Source organism: Sorex araneus, chromosome 2 (assembly GCF_027595985.1).
Source record: "Sorex araneus isolate mSorAra2 chromosome 2, mSorAra2.pri, whole genome shotgun sequence".
Lineage (NCBI taxonomy): Eukaryota > Metazoa > Chordata > Mammalia > Eulipotyphla > Soricidae > Sorex > Sorex araneus.
Genome location: NC_073303.1, coordinates 101,920,535 through 101,934,205, shown reverse-complemented (window position 1 = coordinate 101,934,205; position 13,671 = coordinate 101,920,535). Strand labels below are relative to the sequence as shown.

General features: G+C 48.0%; 1 protein-coding gene across 2 annotated transcripts; it reads right to left on the bottom strand.

Annotated features, from left to right (window-relative positions):
- Positions 1–1,147: 1,147 nt before the first annotated feature.
- LRATD2 (LRAT domain containing 2) lies at positions 1,148–6,923 on the bottom strand. Of its 2 annotated transcripts, none has more exons than XM_055126581.1 (2): positions 6,395–6,923; positions 1,148–5,873 (listed from the first exon to the last, which is right to left on the bottom strand). In XM_055126581.1, exon 2 carries the CDS (start codon positions 5,781–5,783, stop codon positions 4,833–4,835), a length of 951 nt encoding a protein of 316 aa, XP_054982556.1. In that variant the 5' UTR covers positions 5,784–5,873; positions 6,395–6,923; the 3' UTR covers positions 1,148–4,832. The 2 variants fall into 2 exon arrangements, with proteins under 2 accessions (XP_054982556.1, XP_054982555.1); XM_055126580.1 differs by having other exon boundaries at positions 6,461–6,923.
- Positions 6,924–13,671: the final 6,748 nt, after the last annotated feature.

The window sequence follows — 13,671 nt, the reverse complement described above, 5'->3', positions numbered from 1 at the left end:
GCTGGGGAATGTACACTGATGGAGGAGGTATGAATGTTGGTACACTGTACAACTGAAAACTCATCATGAACAGCTTTGTAAAAGGGTCTTTCTCATAGTGATTCAACAAATAAAAACTGATATATTTGATCAACAAGTAGTGTCTCTCCAGCTCTTCCGCTCCCGTCTGGTAAATTCAGTAAAAGAAAATAAAAATTCTTCTGCACATAGGCCAAGGCTGTTCACCTGGAGTTCCTTTTAAATGCTTTTGAACATTTATCTGCATTAAATAAGTTCAGTCCACTTCAAAGTGGATGACAGTCTACATACCCAACTCACCCCCAAAACCAATATATTTCTGGAGTAGGGCCTTCTTTTCTCACCTTCCTGGGCAAGACCAGTTAGGTACCCTCTCCCCACACACTTGGATAAATAATAAACAGCCCCAGGGTTGCTTGTGCCCTAAGCTTCAGCCTCTGAACCTCTCAGGCTTGTGATGGGGACTTCCAGTGCTAAGGATGGCTGGTGATCTCCAAATGCCAGCCCCAGATGCCACACCACCTGTTCCTTTACCAACTGCTAGCACCTGAACCTCTTCTCATGCCAGTGGCTCCATGTGATCACACTTGCCTGTTTTTTGCAATTAAATTACTCAGCAAGTATGTTCCCCTTGGCTGGGCCTCTGAAGCCACCAACAATGCACCATGGATGACTGAGTTTAATACCAAATGAAGGCCTCTCTGATTTCACATGGCATCACCAATCTTAAGACCGAAATCACCAGGAGAAACTCCAAAATGTGAGTGTGTTTTCCAGCATTGTTCACACTGATTCTGAAAATCAACATGTGTATTGAAGATTAGCATCCATGAGACATTTTTCATGAACATGGACAGCCTGGAAGCAATGGGTGATTAATTCTTACCAAGTAAATGCTTTCTGTCTGAAAATGAATCATCAACATGTTTACTGAGCAATATAAAGATGATAATGCTAATATTCTGAAAAAAAAAATTGCACCCCTGAGTGGTCTGGATTCAAAGCAAGCATTAGCAGAAAAGAAATATAGAAGTAGAACTATATCAATAAATTCAGTTAACTTTAATCAATGGCTCACTCAGTCTTTTTCAGAAAGGTTTGATATATTTTAATAAGACATAGTAGGAAATGGTTTAAAAGACATCATCAATCTTTTATTTAACTAAGCACTGCCCTTCATTTTGAAGGAAATGATACAATTTGAAATTGGAACTTCCTTCTCAAGAAGTGGTATGACAACGTAACATTCATTTATGGTACAATCTCCAACAGCAACCAAAAATAAAGTTTACACAATTCACTGGAAATAAAATGTATGTGGAATTCATGTTAAACAAAGTAATTGTCCTCCGGTCACAAGTATCAGAGCTACGAACCAAACAACATAATGAAAAGTATAGCAAACAAGTCTTGTTAGTCTGATTTAAAAAAAAAAAATTCACAGGTAAAATCTTGCAACTAAACCCATTTGACGACCATGATCATATTACATTTAGTTTATTAAAAAAAAAAAAAAGACTGAGTAATCACATATCAAGAGTCTTCAACACAGTGGATCCCATTTTTTTAAGAAAAAAATAACCAAGTAGTCCTTAAAATTTCTTCACTCTTCATAGCATATGCTGTATAAAATTAAAGTTTTGCTTCCAAAAATATGTTTCCATGTGTTGTGGTAATTTCTAAGTGGTGCTATGAGAGCCAGAAGCACCAAAGACATGAAAAGTTTAACCACTGAAGTGTCATGTTTTTTCATAAAAACTAAAAATTTCTTTAAAGTTCTGGAGTACAGTCTTCTGCTAGGCATTTGAGTACTACAAAGCCATTTCAAATTAAATGTGGAATAAAATCTACAAAAATGTGAGTTATTTCAATATAAAAAATTGTGTCGCTGAAGTTGGGAGCTTCTTTTGCATACATAGGCAGTCACAATAAAATATTTGCTCAAGTAAGAAAATAGAAACTTGTCTGATTACATTTAGATTATGTTCCAGTCAGGTGTCATGATGCCTGCCAGAGCTTCTGAAGAACATTAGAATCAATATACCTTTCCTTCAAAGAGCATCCGTAATTCACAGTACAAAATAGTTCTGAAGTCTTATTCCTAGGGGAAAAAACTATTAAATATATATGCATATATATTTAAAGTGCCAGATGTAGCCATTTCTTGGGCATTAACAACTCACTTATCCACCACACTGCCATCTTGAACAGCAAACCCAGAGCTGGTTTGGTGCCCCCTCCTGGATGTCTTCACTGATTGGCTGGTGCTTTATTTGGGGCATTGTAACCCTAAGAAAACTTCCAATGGAACCCTTGTTCCCACATGTAAAGTTACTTCCACATCACTGGTACCCTATAAAATTACCTGCTCTCTGTGGGCAAGCAGCATCTGGGACAGATTTCCTCTTCATGTTCCTCTCCAAACCATCAGCAAAAACCTTTTCCCTGGAGGTAGAACACTATTGGTGTGGCTTTTTACGGGAATGCCTTTAAGATGAGATTTGTCACAAAGAGCTGTAGAGAACAAAAGACTCCCACTGCTCTACCTCCCTGTGACCAAGGACATTCAAAGGAAAGAGTCAGAAATTGGGGGGGGGGGGGGAAAGGAAGCCGGCCAGCTAGTTCAGAGTTATTTTACAGTTATTCCCATCTTCCCTCACCCTCTGTATATTGGCCATGACTTTCAAGTTTCATGGCTATGTTTAAGCTTCCCAAAAAGAGCAGGCCCTACTGAATGTCTGCATCCACAGTTTCCATAACCTGCTTTTCCATGAGCAACAGAACTGAACCAAAAGGCCGGGAGATTCGTAAACGCGTAAATTACTAGATTGACATATCCAACAGGAGACTGGTGTTTCTCCAAAGTCCCAAGCTAGCACTAAGTGTGGTCAAAGTGAGAGGACCTATTTGGTGAAGGCTGTGAAAACAGGGTACATAGCTAATGCCTTGTAATGAAGTGACTTCATATTGAAGGTCTACGGTAGTCTGAGCTGTTAAAAAAGTATGGCCTTGGCTTCCAAATTTGAAAAAAAAAAAAGTGAAAGAAAAAATTACGTGAGGAAAATCCAGTTTTGTTGCTTGGCTGTAGGGAATCCTAGGCAGGATGCCCAAAAAAGAGGAGTACTCAGAATTAAGTCCATTTCAACTATTAAGAAGTGGGTAACAAAATGGTTCCTATCATCACGGGAATCTTTTTTTTTTTTTCTCTCCATGGAAAGACAATCTTGGGGCAATTTCTGAGACCTCCCATGAGCAAACACCAGTGTGCAGCAGAGCAGCATACTGAAACGAGGGGGTACGTGTGAGTTGAGAGCTCACAGGAATATAAGGGATGCGGTATATAAAAATTCTGCAAAAGCCCCCCAGGAAAGCAGAGGGGCCCGGGGCAGCAGGAGCCAAGCATTGTGTGGTGGGCCAGCCTGCAGCCTGTGCTTTAGGAACATCACTGTGTGCCACACCGACCTCTCTAGGTGGCCTTTCTTTGTGATGGCTGTCACTTCTTTAAATAGAGCAGTCTCAAAGGGGGCTCACCAAGCCTCTGCTTAGCCTGCTACTATACAGGGAGACTTTTGCAGCTTGAAAGAAGTTGCAAAGAGTATGGCTGGCATATTCGTCACCTGCAACAGGCCTCCTGGCCTCCATTTCACCACTGGCAGAGAAAAATGAGTGTGAGGGATGAGGCAGGGGGAAAGGGGTTGGGGGGGTGGGACACAGTGAGGACTTAGGGTGGGCGTGGTTTCAGGCTCACTGCTCTTAAAATACCTTCAGCCTGAGGAGAACTGGAGCAGTCAGGAGGGTGGGCGGTAGCAGCGATTAACTAATTCCTGCCGGGGCAGCATTGTTTGGTTGCTTCTGTAGTGGATTTTATGACCTGCTGATGAAGGGCGGCCAGGCAGGTTTAATGAGATCCAGATACAAAGAGCTCGTCCCTCCTTTGATAACAAATAATGCAGCTGCAACTGCCTGCAGTAGCCGGCCAAACCACAAAGGTGGCAAAACCTAACCATAATTGAATCCTTCCCCTGGCTGCCCCCCCCCCCACAACAGTGACTTACTCAACACCTGGGCTGTGATGGGGGGTGCAGGAGGGAACAGGAAGCCCAGCCCGGCCTTTCAAACAAACTGCTTGCAGGAGGGACGTTGCATAGAAGCAGTCTCTGCAGCCCAAGTTCACTGAACTCTTTTATTACACTTCATTCGGGGCTGCTAGGATTTGGTCAGCTGCTCCCCGACGACGGGGTCCTGCTTTCCACAGCCTGGCACACCAGAGACTCCCATCAATCACAGTCCCCCTCCCCCCGCCCCAATTCCACACAGAGCCCCACAGGGACGGCAAGATCAGCGGCTCCGCGTTGTTCTCTCCACAGCAAACCTGCATTCCACAAGTCCAGGGCGGGTGGAAGGAAGCAAAGGTAGCAGTTGGTGCTGCGTTTGACTCCACCCTTTCGCACAGAAAGGTCGGTTTGGGACCGGCACAGAGATTCTAAGAGTTCGGTAATCCAGCTTGCCACACCTCAGTCAGCAAGACCAACGACGGTACAAAGGGGGCAGGGAATGCACACACACACACACACACACACACACACCACACCCCTCAGAGCTCCTACCTGCTCCCTTCTCTCCCTCCTCCGTCGAAGATAACATGCTCAAGCCACAGCTGGCGGCACGTTTCGCCAACTCTGTTTTCCAAACGGCCCTGGAGCCCAGATGGGGCTCAGACGGTGGTGGAAGGAGGGAGTGCAGGAAGGGAGCGGGGTAGCGGCGGCGGCGGCTGCAAACAGCTCCCTGGCACAGCTCTGCGCCCTGCTCTTCCGTCAGTGCACCACGGCCTCTCGGCACTGCTCCTCCTCCTCCTCCTCCTCTTCCAGGCCGGGCGCAGGGGGGCGCGCAGGAGGCGGCGTAGTCCGCGCGGCGTCGCTGTCGCCCTCGTCGGGCTCGGTCGGGTGCAGGTGCATGGCGAGCTCCTGCAACACCGCCGTGCGTCCGATCTGGTCATTGCGCCGCTTCTCCATGATCAGGTCCTCCAGGCTCTGGAACTCGAGCGTGTGGCTGCGCTGCGCCGAGAGCTGGATCTGCAGCCGGTAGGGCTGCTTGCCGATGCGCAGCTCGCCGCCGATCTTGAACTCGCGCTTCCCGTAGCGGCACCAGGCGGCGAAACTCTCCGAGTTGCGCCAGCTCAGCTCGCGCTCCTTGGCGCCCACGTGTGCCAGCGCGTTGCGCACCACCGCGGTGGGGCTCAGCGGCTTGTAGCGGTACAGGTCGTTCACCACGCGGCCGCGCCGGCCCTGGCTGGCATCGGTCAGGAAACTGTTGCTCACCTCCAGCCGGTGCAAGTGCACCACCTGGAAGTTGCCCACGTACACTGCCCAGTGCGGGTACTGCGCCTGCGACACGAACTCGACCAGGTCGCCGGGCCTGCACTTGTTGAGCAGATTTTCGGGCGTGTAGGTGCTCAGCGCCGCCGAGCCCGGCGCGAAGCTCTTCTGGTAGATGCACTCGTCGCGATAGAAAACGGAGCACTCCACTTCGTGCAGCCGGGGATCGTAGGGCTGCGGCGGGGGCAGCGCCGGCCCGTCCCCGCTGTGGGGCAAACCCCCGCCGTCGGGCCCCGGGGGCGGCGGCTGCGGCTCCACGTCCTCGTCATCATTGGAGAAGATATAGGAGACCCCGATGCGGGGGCCGTCGTCGCGGTCCACACCGGTTGGGTCGGCCGTGGGAACTTCCCTGTAATTTAGGTGGGTCAGTTTCTCCACTTGGTTGCCCATCACGCTGTGGACATGCGTTCACACCGCCGAGAGGGGACGCGGCACCGCTGGGGTCATTGGCACGGGTCCCCGGACTGAAGCTGAGGCCACCTGTTGGGAGAGGGTGGCCGCGAGGCCTTGTAAAGGAGCCCCCACCGTACAAAGGGCGATTCGTTCTTTAAAAAGAAAAGCCGGTGGGAGCCAAGCACGTGGAGCCATTTTACGGGGACTTTTCGCAGGTAGCAAATCCCGTCCTCCCCCGCCGCCCCCCACCCACCCACCCCTCCGGGTCACGGTCACGAGGAGCCAGGCCACCCCCAGCTTTTTCACCCCAGCCCTTCACCTCGCCGGGGCAGAGCCCATTGCATCAGCAGCTCCTCCCGCTTCCGCCAGCGCCCTACCTCCCTCCCGGGTCCTTGCGGAGGTGGGAGAAGGAGAAAGAAAAACTTTACTCCAATCTCCCCCTCTCCTAACCTGTTTCCCCCCCGCCCGCCTCCACCCCCCGACCCCTGCACCTCGGGGCTCTAACCAGTCTCCCAGACAACCCCCCGCCCCAGCTGCTCGGTCCCCAGGGAGCGGGGCGAGGGCTCCGCAGCGCCCGCCGGACAGGTGAGTCACCCTACCTGGCTCACCTGCGGCGCTGCCGGCGGCCGCCCGGCGCGCCCCTCCCCCGCGGCCCGCCCGGGAGCTCGGGTTACCTGCGCAAACTCCCCCGCGGGGCGGTGGCGGCCGCGAGAGAGAGGGAGGGGCTCCGGGCGCACCCGGAGACTTCTAGGGCGAGTTTGCAGGTGCGGGCGCTGCAGTCCCCGGTGTCCAGGTGCAGGCGGCGGCGGCGAGGCTGGGCGGAGAGGACCGACGCATGTCTTACCCCCGCGGCGAGCCCCTGCTCCGGGACTTGAAGGTGGGGGCAAGGCTTCTCCACATCGCGCCCCCCTCCCTCGGGCTGGGGCTCCTGCTCCGGCTCCGGCTCGCTCTCGGGAGGGCGGGGGGGCAGGTGGGGCGACGGGAAGGAAGAGAAGCCCGCAGCCTCAGCGTGCTGCCCGGCGGCGACAGCTCCCGCTCGGACCCGGCGAGCAACAAGCGCCGGAGCGGGAGGGACGGGATTGTAGATCCGGCTCCGGGCACCCGGGGCGGGAGAGCAGCCCCTGGCATTTAAAGAGACAGGCGCGCTCTCTCCCCGAGCCCGGGTGTTCCCCGCTCGGCGCTGAGCCGCCGGGATCCCCGCCTCCTCCCCGCCCACCGGGGCCGCGGGGCTCCGCCCAAGCCACACCCCCCGAGCCGGAGCGGCTTTGGATTTCGCTGGTAAATAAGCAACCAGCGGGTGCGAGGGCCCCGTGCCAGCTGGGCTGTCTGAACCTGGATTGCCTTCTTAGAAACACAGTTTGCTGTGGGCTGCGCATTGCTTGCTCGGGGTATAGATCTCAGAGCTGTGACTTTAACAAGAAGTTGGAAGGCAAATGCCACCTGCCAGTGAATAAGAGTTTGCTACTTGGTCCCATTTCCCCCCTTGCCTCCTTCTCAGAGTTCCAGGAGAGGGAAGGATAGACAGAAGGGCAGCAAAAGTACTTTCCTTCTGGTTTTTCTTTTCAAGGACGTATTTCTTACCAAAGGTCAACCATAAATCAATTTTTCACTGGGACAGCTTGAGAAGTTAGATGTATTGTCAGAATGAGTATTGTGAAACTTTCAGAGTGAAAATATATAATTGAGAAATAATATAAATCATAAGACTTAGTTTTTTCCCATTTGTATTATTACTTTTTATTAAGACACCATGATTTACAAAGTTGTTCATAGGGCTATTTCAGGTATACAGTGTTCCAGCACCAATGTCACCACCAATGTCCCTTCCCTCCACCAGTGTCCCCAGGTTCCCTGCCACCCCACAGCCTTCCCCTTGGAAGGTATATACCAAATTTATTTTATTTGATACATCTGCTGTGTTCATCTTATGGGCTATTCTTTGTATGTAAATTCTTCCTTTGAGTTTTATTTTTTCTTTTTAGGTCACACCCAGGGATGCACAGGGGTTACTCCTGGCTCTGCACTCAGGAATTACCCCTGTCGGTGCTCAGGGGACCATATGGGAAGCTGGTAATCGAACCTGGGTCAGATGTGTGTAAAGCAAACGTTCTACCCACTGTGCTATTGCTCCAGCCCTGATCCTTTTTTTTTTTTTTCCACAAAGAGTGATTTAGTTATTAAAACTGCGAGGATAAACAAAAAATAGAGAAAATACTTTTCTAATGTCAATAAAGTTAACAACCATAAGAATTAAATGTTTTTCATTTATATTACATGGACTAGCAAAAATATCAAATCTGTCATTTTATATAGATTCACATTTCACTTAAGTATTTCCTTTTTTAAAACACTTTTTTAATTCAATTGCTGTGAGATAAACTCTTAAAAGTTTGTTCGTGCTTAGGTTTCAGTCACACGGTATTCCAACATCCATTTCTCCACCAGTGTACATTCCCCAGTATTATTATCCCAGGTTCCCTCCTATTATCCCCCACCCTCCACCCCCTGCCTGCGTATATGGCAGGTGCTTTTCTTCTCTTTCAGTCTGTCTCTGTCTGTCTGTCTCTCTCTCCTTTTGGGCATTGTGGTTTGCAATATTGATACTGAAAAAATATCTCTTTACCTACTTTTAATACTCAGTTCTTGTCCAGTGTGATCATTCCCAGCTATTGTTGTCATACTGGTCTCTTCTCTATCTTACCTACCCTCGGCCCCACACACACCTGTGGTTAGATCCAACCACTGACCAATCCTCCTATCCCGTTTTCCCTGGCTATGGATATTAGTCTTCTAATATACATATATATTTTTTATATACTACAAATGAATGCAGTCATTCTATATTTGTCCCTCTCCTTCTGACTCATTTCATTCCGCATGATACTCTCCATATCCATCCATTTATAGGCAAATTTCATGACTTCATTTTTCCTAACAGCTGCATAGTATTCCATTGTGTAGATGTGCCGTAGTTTCTATATTCATTCATCTGTTCTTGGGCACTCAGGTTGTTTCCAGATTCTGCTTATTGTGAATAGTACTGCAATGAACATAGGAGTGCAGATGGTGTTTCTGCTGTTTATTTTTGGGCCTTCCAGGTTATATTTTCAAAGATGGTATTGCTGGGTCAAATGGGAGCTCAATTTCTAGTGTTTTGAGAAACATCCATATTGTTTTCCAGAAAGGCTGGATTGGTCAGCATTCCCACCAACAATGAAGGAGAGTCCCTTTCTCCCCACATCTACACCAGCACTGGTTGCTTTCATTCTTTTGGGTGTGTGCCACTGTGATGTGAGTAATCTTTGTTGTTTTGATTTACATCTCTCTGGTGATTAGTGACAAAAACCATTTTCTCATGTGCCTTTTGGCCATTCAGAATTCTTCTTTGAGAAAGTGTCTGTTCATTTCATTGCCACATTTTCTTATGGGATTGGATATTTTTTTCTCGGAGAGTTCAACCAGTGCCTTGCATATCTTTGATATTAACCTCTCATCAAAAGGGTATTAGGTGAATATCCTTTCCCATTCCATAGACTGAGAAGACATCATTATTGACCTACTTCTCAAACTGATGTTCTATTTATTAAATGTCCCTGAAAGTTAGTGCAAAGTTGATTTCATAGTTTCCTTTGCTGTTTGAGTTGCTATTTTCAAGTGATATAAATCTTTCAGCTCTGAATGTTTTACTTGGAGATAGGGGTAGAAATTACCTAATTGTCTTTAAAGTAAGAGCACTTAATTTAAAACTGAGACCCCCCCCCCATGACTCTATTTCCTTGCTGCTGATTTAGGAGAAGGGAATGACAGGAGTACTGCCTATTAACTTCCAGCAGGACATCCTCCTGCCCCAGGTATGCTGTTTTTATTTTTTCTTGCACCTAAGACAGAAATCATCAAAGCATTTCTGTATTTTTAAAGAACAACCGGGTATGGTGGTGGATGCTCAACAGTAGACACGCTTAGGCATTAGCGAGGACACCCCAACTAATTCTTAATGGAATTAAGAATGCAACCTGAGACCTCCTCTACCCTGTTTTCCATCACTGCTTCCCCCCCCCCGCCGCCCCAGGTAACACTATTACTAATTCAGTGTGTATACCAACCAGTGGAAACAGGAATATACTAATATTGCTGTTATCCTCTTGAGTTGGAAGTGTGGGAAGGGATCAATCTACTTATGTACTTTTGAGGCTAACAATCAATATTGGCAGGAATGTGATGGAAGTTAGTCCTTCAGCAAGTGTAAGATCACAGTGTGTGTCAGAACATAAAGATACTTCTGTGTCCCCGCTGTGCAGATTAAAGTACTTTCTGACCAGCTTTAGGCATATATGACCAGAGTCCCCTCTGAACCTTTTGATAGAACATGTTCTAACCGAAATACCTGTCTGTAGTGCTTGAACTGATAGGTGCTCTTTTTTAAGGGAGGACTTAAGCTTAGAGAGGCAGTGCTTGGCAATTCTCTTGTCTTGTTACACCAACAGAAAGAAACCCTGTTACATTTGCTGCTACTGGTGCTGGCTTGGTTGGCTAAGTGAAGGATCCATTGAGGGGCACAGTTTTCTATAAGCACCCTGGGGACAACCTGAGACAAATATCTCAGGAGAAAGGAAACAGCCACTGGTTGTGTAGGTGTCCTGTTGTCTTCTTGATCAGCCCATTTTAGTTTCACACCTTAACTCTGTGACTTTCTTCTTTTTTCCTTTTTCTTTTTTTTTGGGGGGGGTCACATCCAGCAATGCTCAAGGGTTACTCCTGGCTCTGCACTCAGAAATTACTCCTGGCCGTGCTTGGGGGACCATATGGGATGCAGTAATTGATCGAACCCAGTCCGCCAGGTCCGCCATGTACAAGGCAAATGCCCTACACGCTGTGCTATCTCTCAGGCCCCTCTGACTTTCTTGAACTGAATAACAATGAGGAAATCTTCTCTGGTTTTGTTTTGTTTTTAAAGGCACTATCAGTTAGTTAGTCACTAGTCTATAAATGCTTAATGGGTACCTTAGGGCAGTGATTTTCAATCTCAGGTCTGAGGCCCTGGGGCTAGGATTGATGCTGGTCCTCTAGTGTAAACAAGGTTAAAAACAACTTTTAACCTTGTTTTCAAGGGGACCCTAGCCTCGAGCAGCTACTTTCTATATATAAAGCAGAGGAGGATGGAAATGGCGTGTAGTGTGTAGTACTGTCTTTCAATACCCGTCTCCTGTGTGGCTTCTTCCATTAATGTTTGTCCACGATCAGTTACACAGTGGCACCCAAACATGCTGGACTCACCTCAAATAATTGTGGTTTGTCTTTTGTTTTATTTTGGTTTGAGGGCTACACCTCCAGTGGTGCTCGGAGCATATGCTGGCTCAAGAATCACTCCTAGTGAACTCAGGGAACCATATAGAGTGCTGGGGATTGAACCCAAGTCAGCCAGGTGCATGGTAAGCACCATAGCCTTACTCACCGTACTGTAGCTCTGACCCTCAACTAATTGTATAATATATTTAAACGAGTTTTTAACAGTGGAAAAAGTTGGAGAATCTCACGAAGAAATTCCAAAGTCTGTCTAGCTTTACCTGAGAAAGGTAAAGAACAAAAACTGACTCATCCATGCTTCAAGATGGCTCAAAGGAGCTAGTGGGTGCCTTGGAGATGAGTTGTCTCCTTACATACCTCATCTTCCTGGTTCCTGGAGTACCTGGGAAATCTCTTTGGTGGTCACCAATCCCCAAACCACAGATAAACCTTTGCCATCCAATTTCCTTATATATAATTCATCACTTGATCACACATTATGTCATTATTGTCTAATTTGTGTCCTTGGTGTCTTTTAAATAAAGCTTGATTCAAATATAAGATTGTATGCATGTTTATGTACATACATGTATATGGATACACACACTACACACACACACACACACAAACACACATATATAATACACTTTGCAGCAGCACTTGAAGGGCTCTGTACCATGTGATTTAGGGATTGAACTCAGGGCTTCACACCTGCTAGAGATATAGTCAACCACTTGAGCACCAATTTTATTTATTGTTTCTTTGTTTTTTCACTTGGTTTTGAGGTCACATTATGAATGTTCAGGGATTAATGGCTCTGTGCTCAGGGATCACTCTTGGCAGGGCTCTGTGGCCATATATGATGAGGGGGATTGAACAGGATGAGCAGAGTACAGAGCAAGCAAGCACCCTGGTTGCTGTTCTATCGATCCTGCCTCCTACAGATACTTTTAAAGACTGCGTTGGTAACCAGTCATCTGATTTTGCCAAGTGTTCATTTACAAATCCAGCCATCACATTATGTGTTGTGCAGATATTGCTGTCCCATGGAACTTCGTGTCATGGAAGAGACCAAGAAATAAACAGGCACCTTCGGGCAGGGAGACATGCTCTGCAGGATGGGGAAGCAGAGATGTGAATGCAGATAGAGTAAGTCAAAGTACTCGCACTCTGGTGCTTGGGGAGGAGTAGGTAACACAACAACTCCCAAGAATAAGGATTACCTGTGAGTCAGCTCTTAGTTTGGGTTGGGGTGGTTTTGCTTTGTTGTGGGTGAGTTGTATGGGGGGAGGCACACCTGCTAGTGCTCAAGGGACCGTATGGGGTGTCGACCACCTGGGACGATTGAGCTCAAAGTGAGCACACGATCTGTTGTACCATGGCTTCAGTTCCCAGGAGAATTAAGTTTCAGGAGGCCAAGGGGCTTCTCCCAGCTGCTGAGTGTCCCCATCTCACAGGTCTACCTGCCTCCAAGACCTGCGCCTAGAACCATGTTGTCTTGAATAGACAAAAACTGATTTCTTAGTATTTGACAAACCTGTCAGCATCTGCTTTCACTGGGACTCCAGACACAAAGCCAACATCCTTCCTCTTGTGGCATTTCCACACCAATGGGAGGAGGTGAGGGTCACATAGGAATTTCCTGAGAGAAAACAGGGCCATAAAGAAAATAAAATAGGGTAACGGGATTGAGTGTCTGCCTTGCCAGCGCCGGGTGCGGTGGCCTACTTTGGATCAGATGGTCAGAGCTGGCTCCTGGCAGAGGTGGAACCTGAGACAAGACAGCAAGGATGAGAGGAGCCGCCTTGGCATTTCCCGCAGAGAAAAATAAGGAGCAGAGGCCTGACGGGGATGGGCTTTGGGCCCCAGGAAAATACGGTTCAGAAGAGAGCACAAAGGTGGGCAAACGGGTCTTTTGCTGCTGCCACCATGACTGCCGGCTGGAAGGTGACGTCCAAAGGAATAGGAGAGGAGAGAGGAGATAGACTAAGTTAAAGTACTTGCTCTCTGGCACCTGAGGAGGAATGGGTGAAATTTTATAAAATTCTCCTTTATAGAAGAAGCAAGAGTGGACTCAGAGGTAGTCCTCATCATTTTTTTTTCTTTTTTAATTGTTTTTGGGTCACACCCGGTGATGCACAGGGGTTATTCCTGGCTCTGCACTCAGGAATTACTCCTGGTAGTGCTTGGGGGACCATATGGGATGCTGGGAATTGAACCCGGGTCGGCCGCATGCAAGGCAAACGCCCTACCCGCTGTGCTACTGCTCCAGGCCAGTAGTCCTCATTAAGGTCTGCAGAGCGCTGGGCTGTGGGGAGCAAAGGCACTCCATGTAGAGAAGCGCTGGCATAGCTCAAGATGGGACCTGCAGATGGTTTCCTGGATTTGAAATCAAACTGCAGATCATCCCCCACCCCTGGCCCCTTTCCTCATCTCATCACTTCTATCCCCAGGGACTGAAATGACACATCCACACCTTTCCTTGGAGGCACTCAGTGAGAGCAAGCTTTGCTATCTCTGATGCCCTCACTCTATGCTCCTCTCCTGAGTACTGGGGACTCAGGGAATTGTTTCTACTTACTAGGCAAGGCATCTGCCCAGC

Bases quoted from the DNA above. Each gene is read 5' to 3' on its own strand.
- LRATD2 (XM_055126581.1), bottom strand. From the start codon at position 5,783: ATGGGCAACCAAGTGGAGAAACTGACCCACCTAAATTACAGGGAAGTT.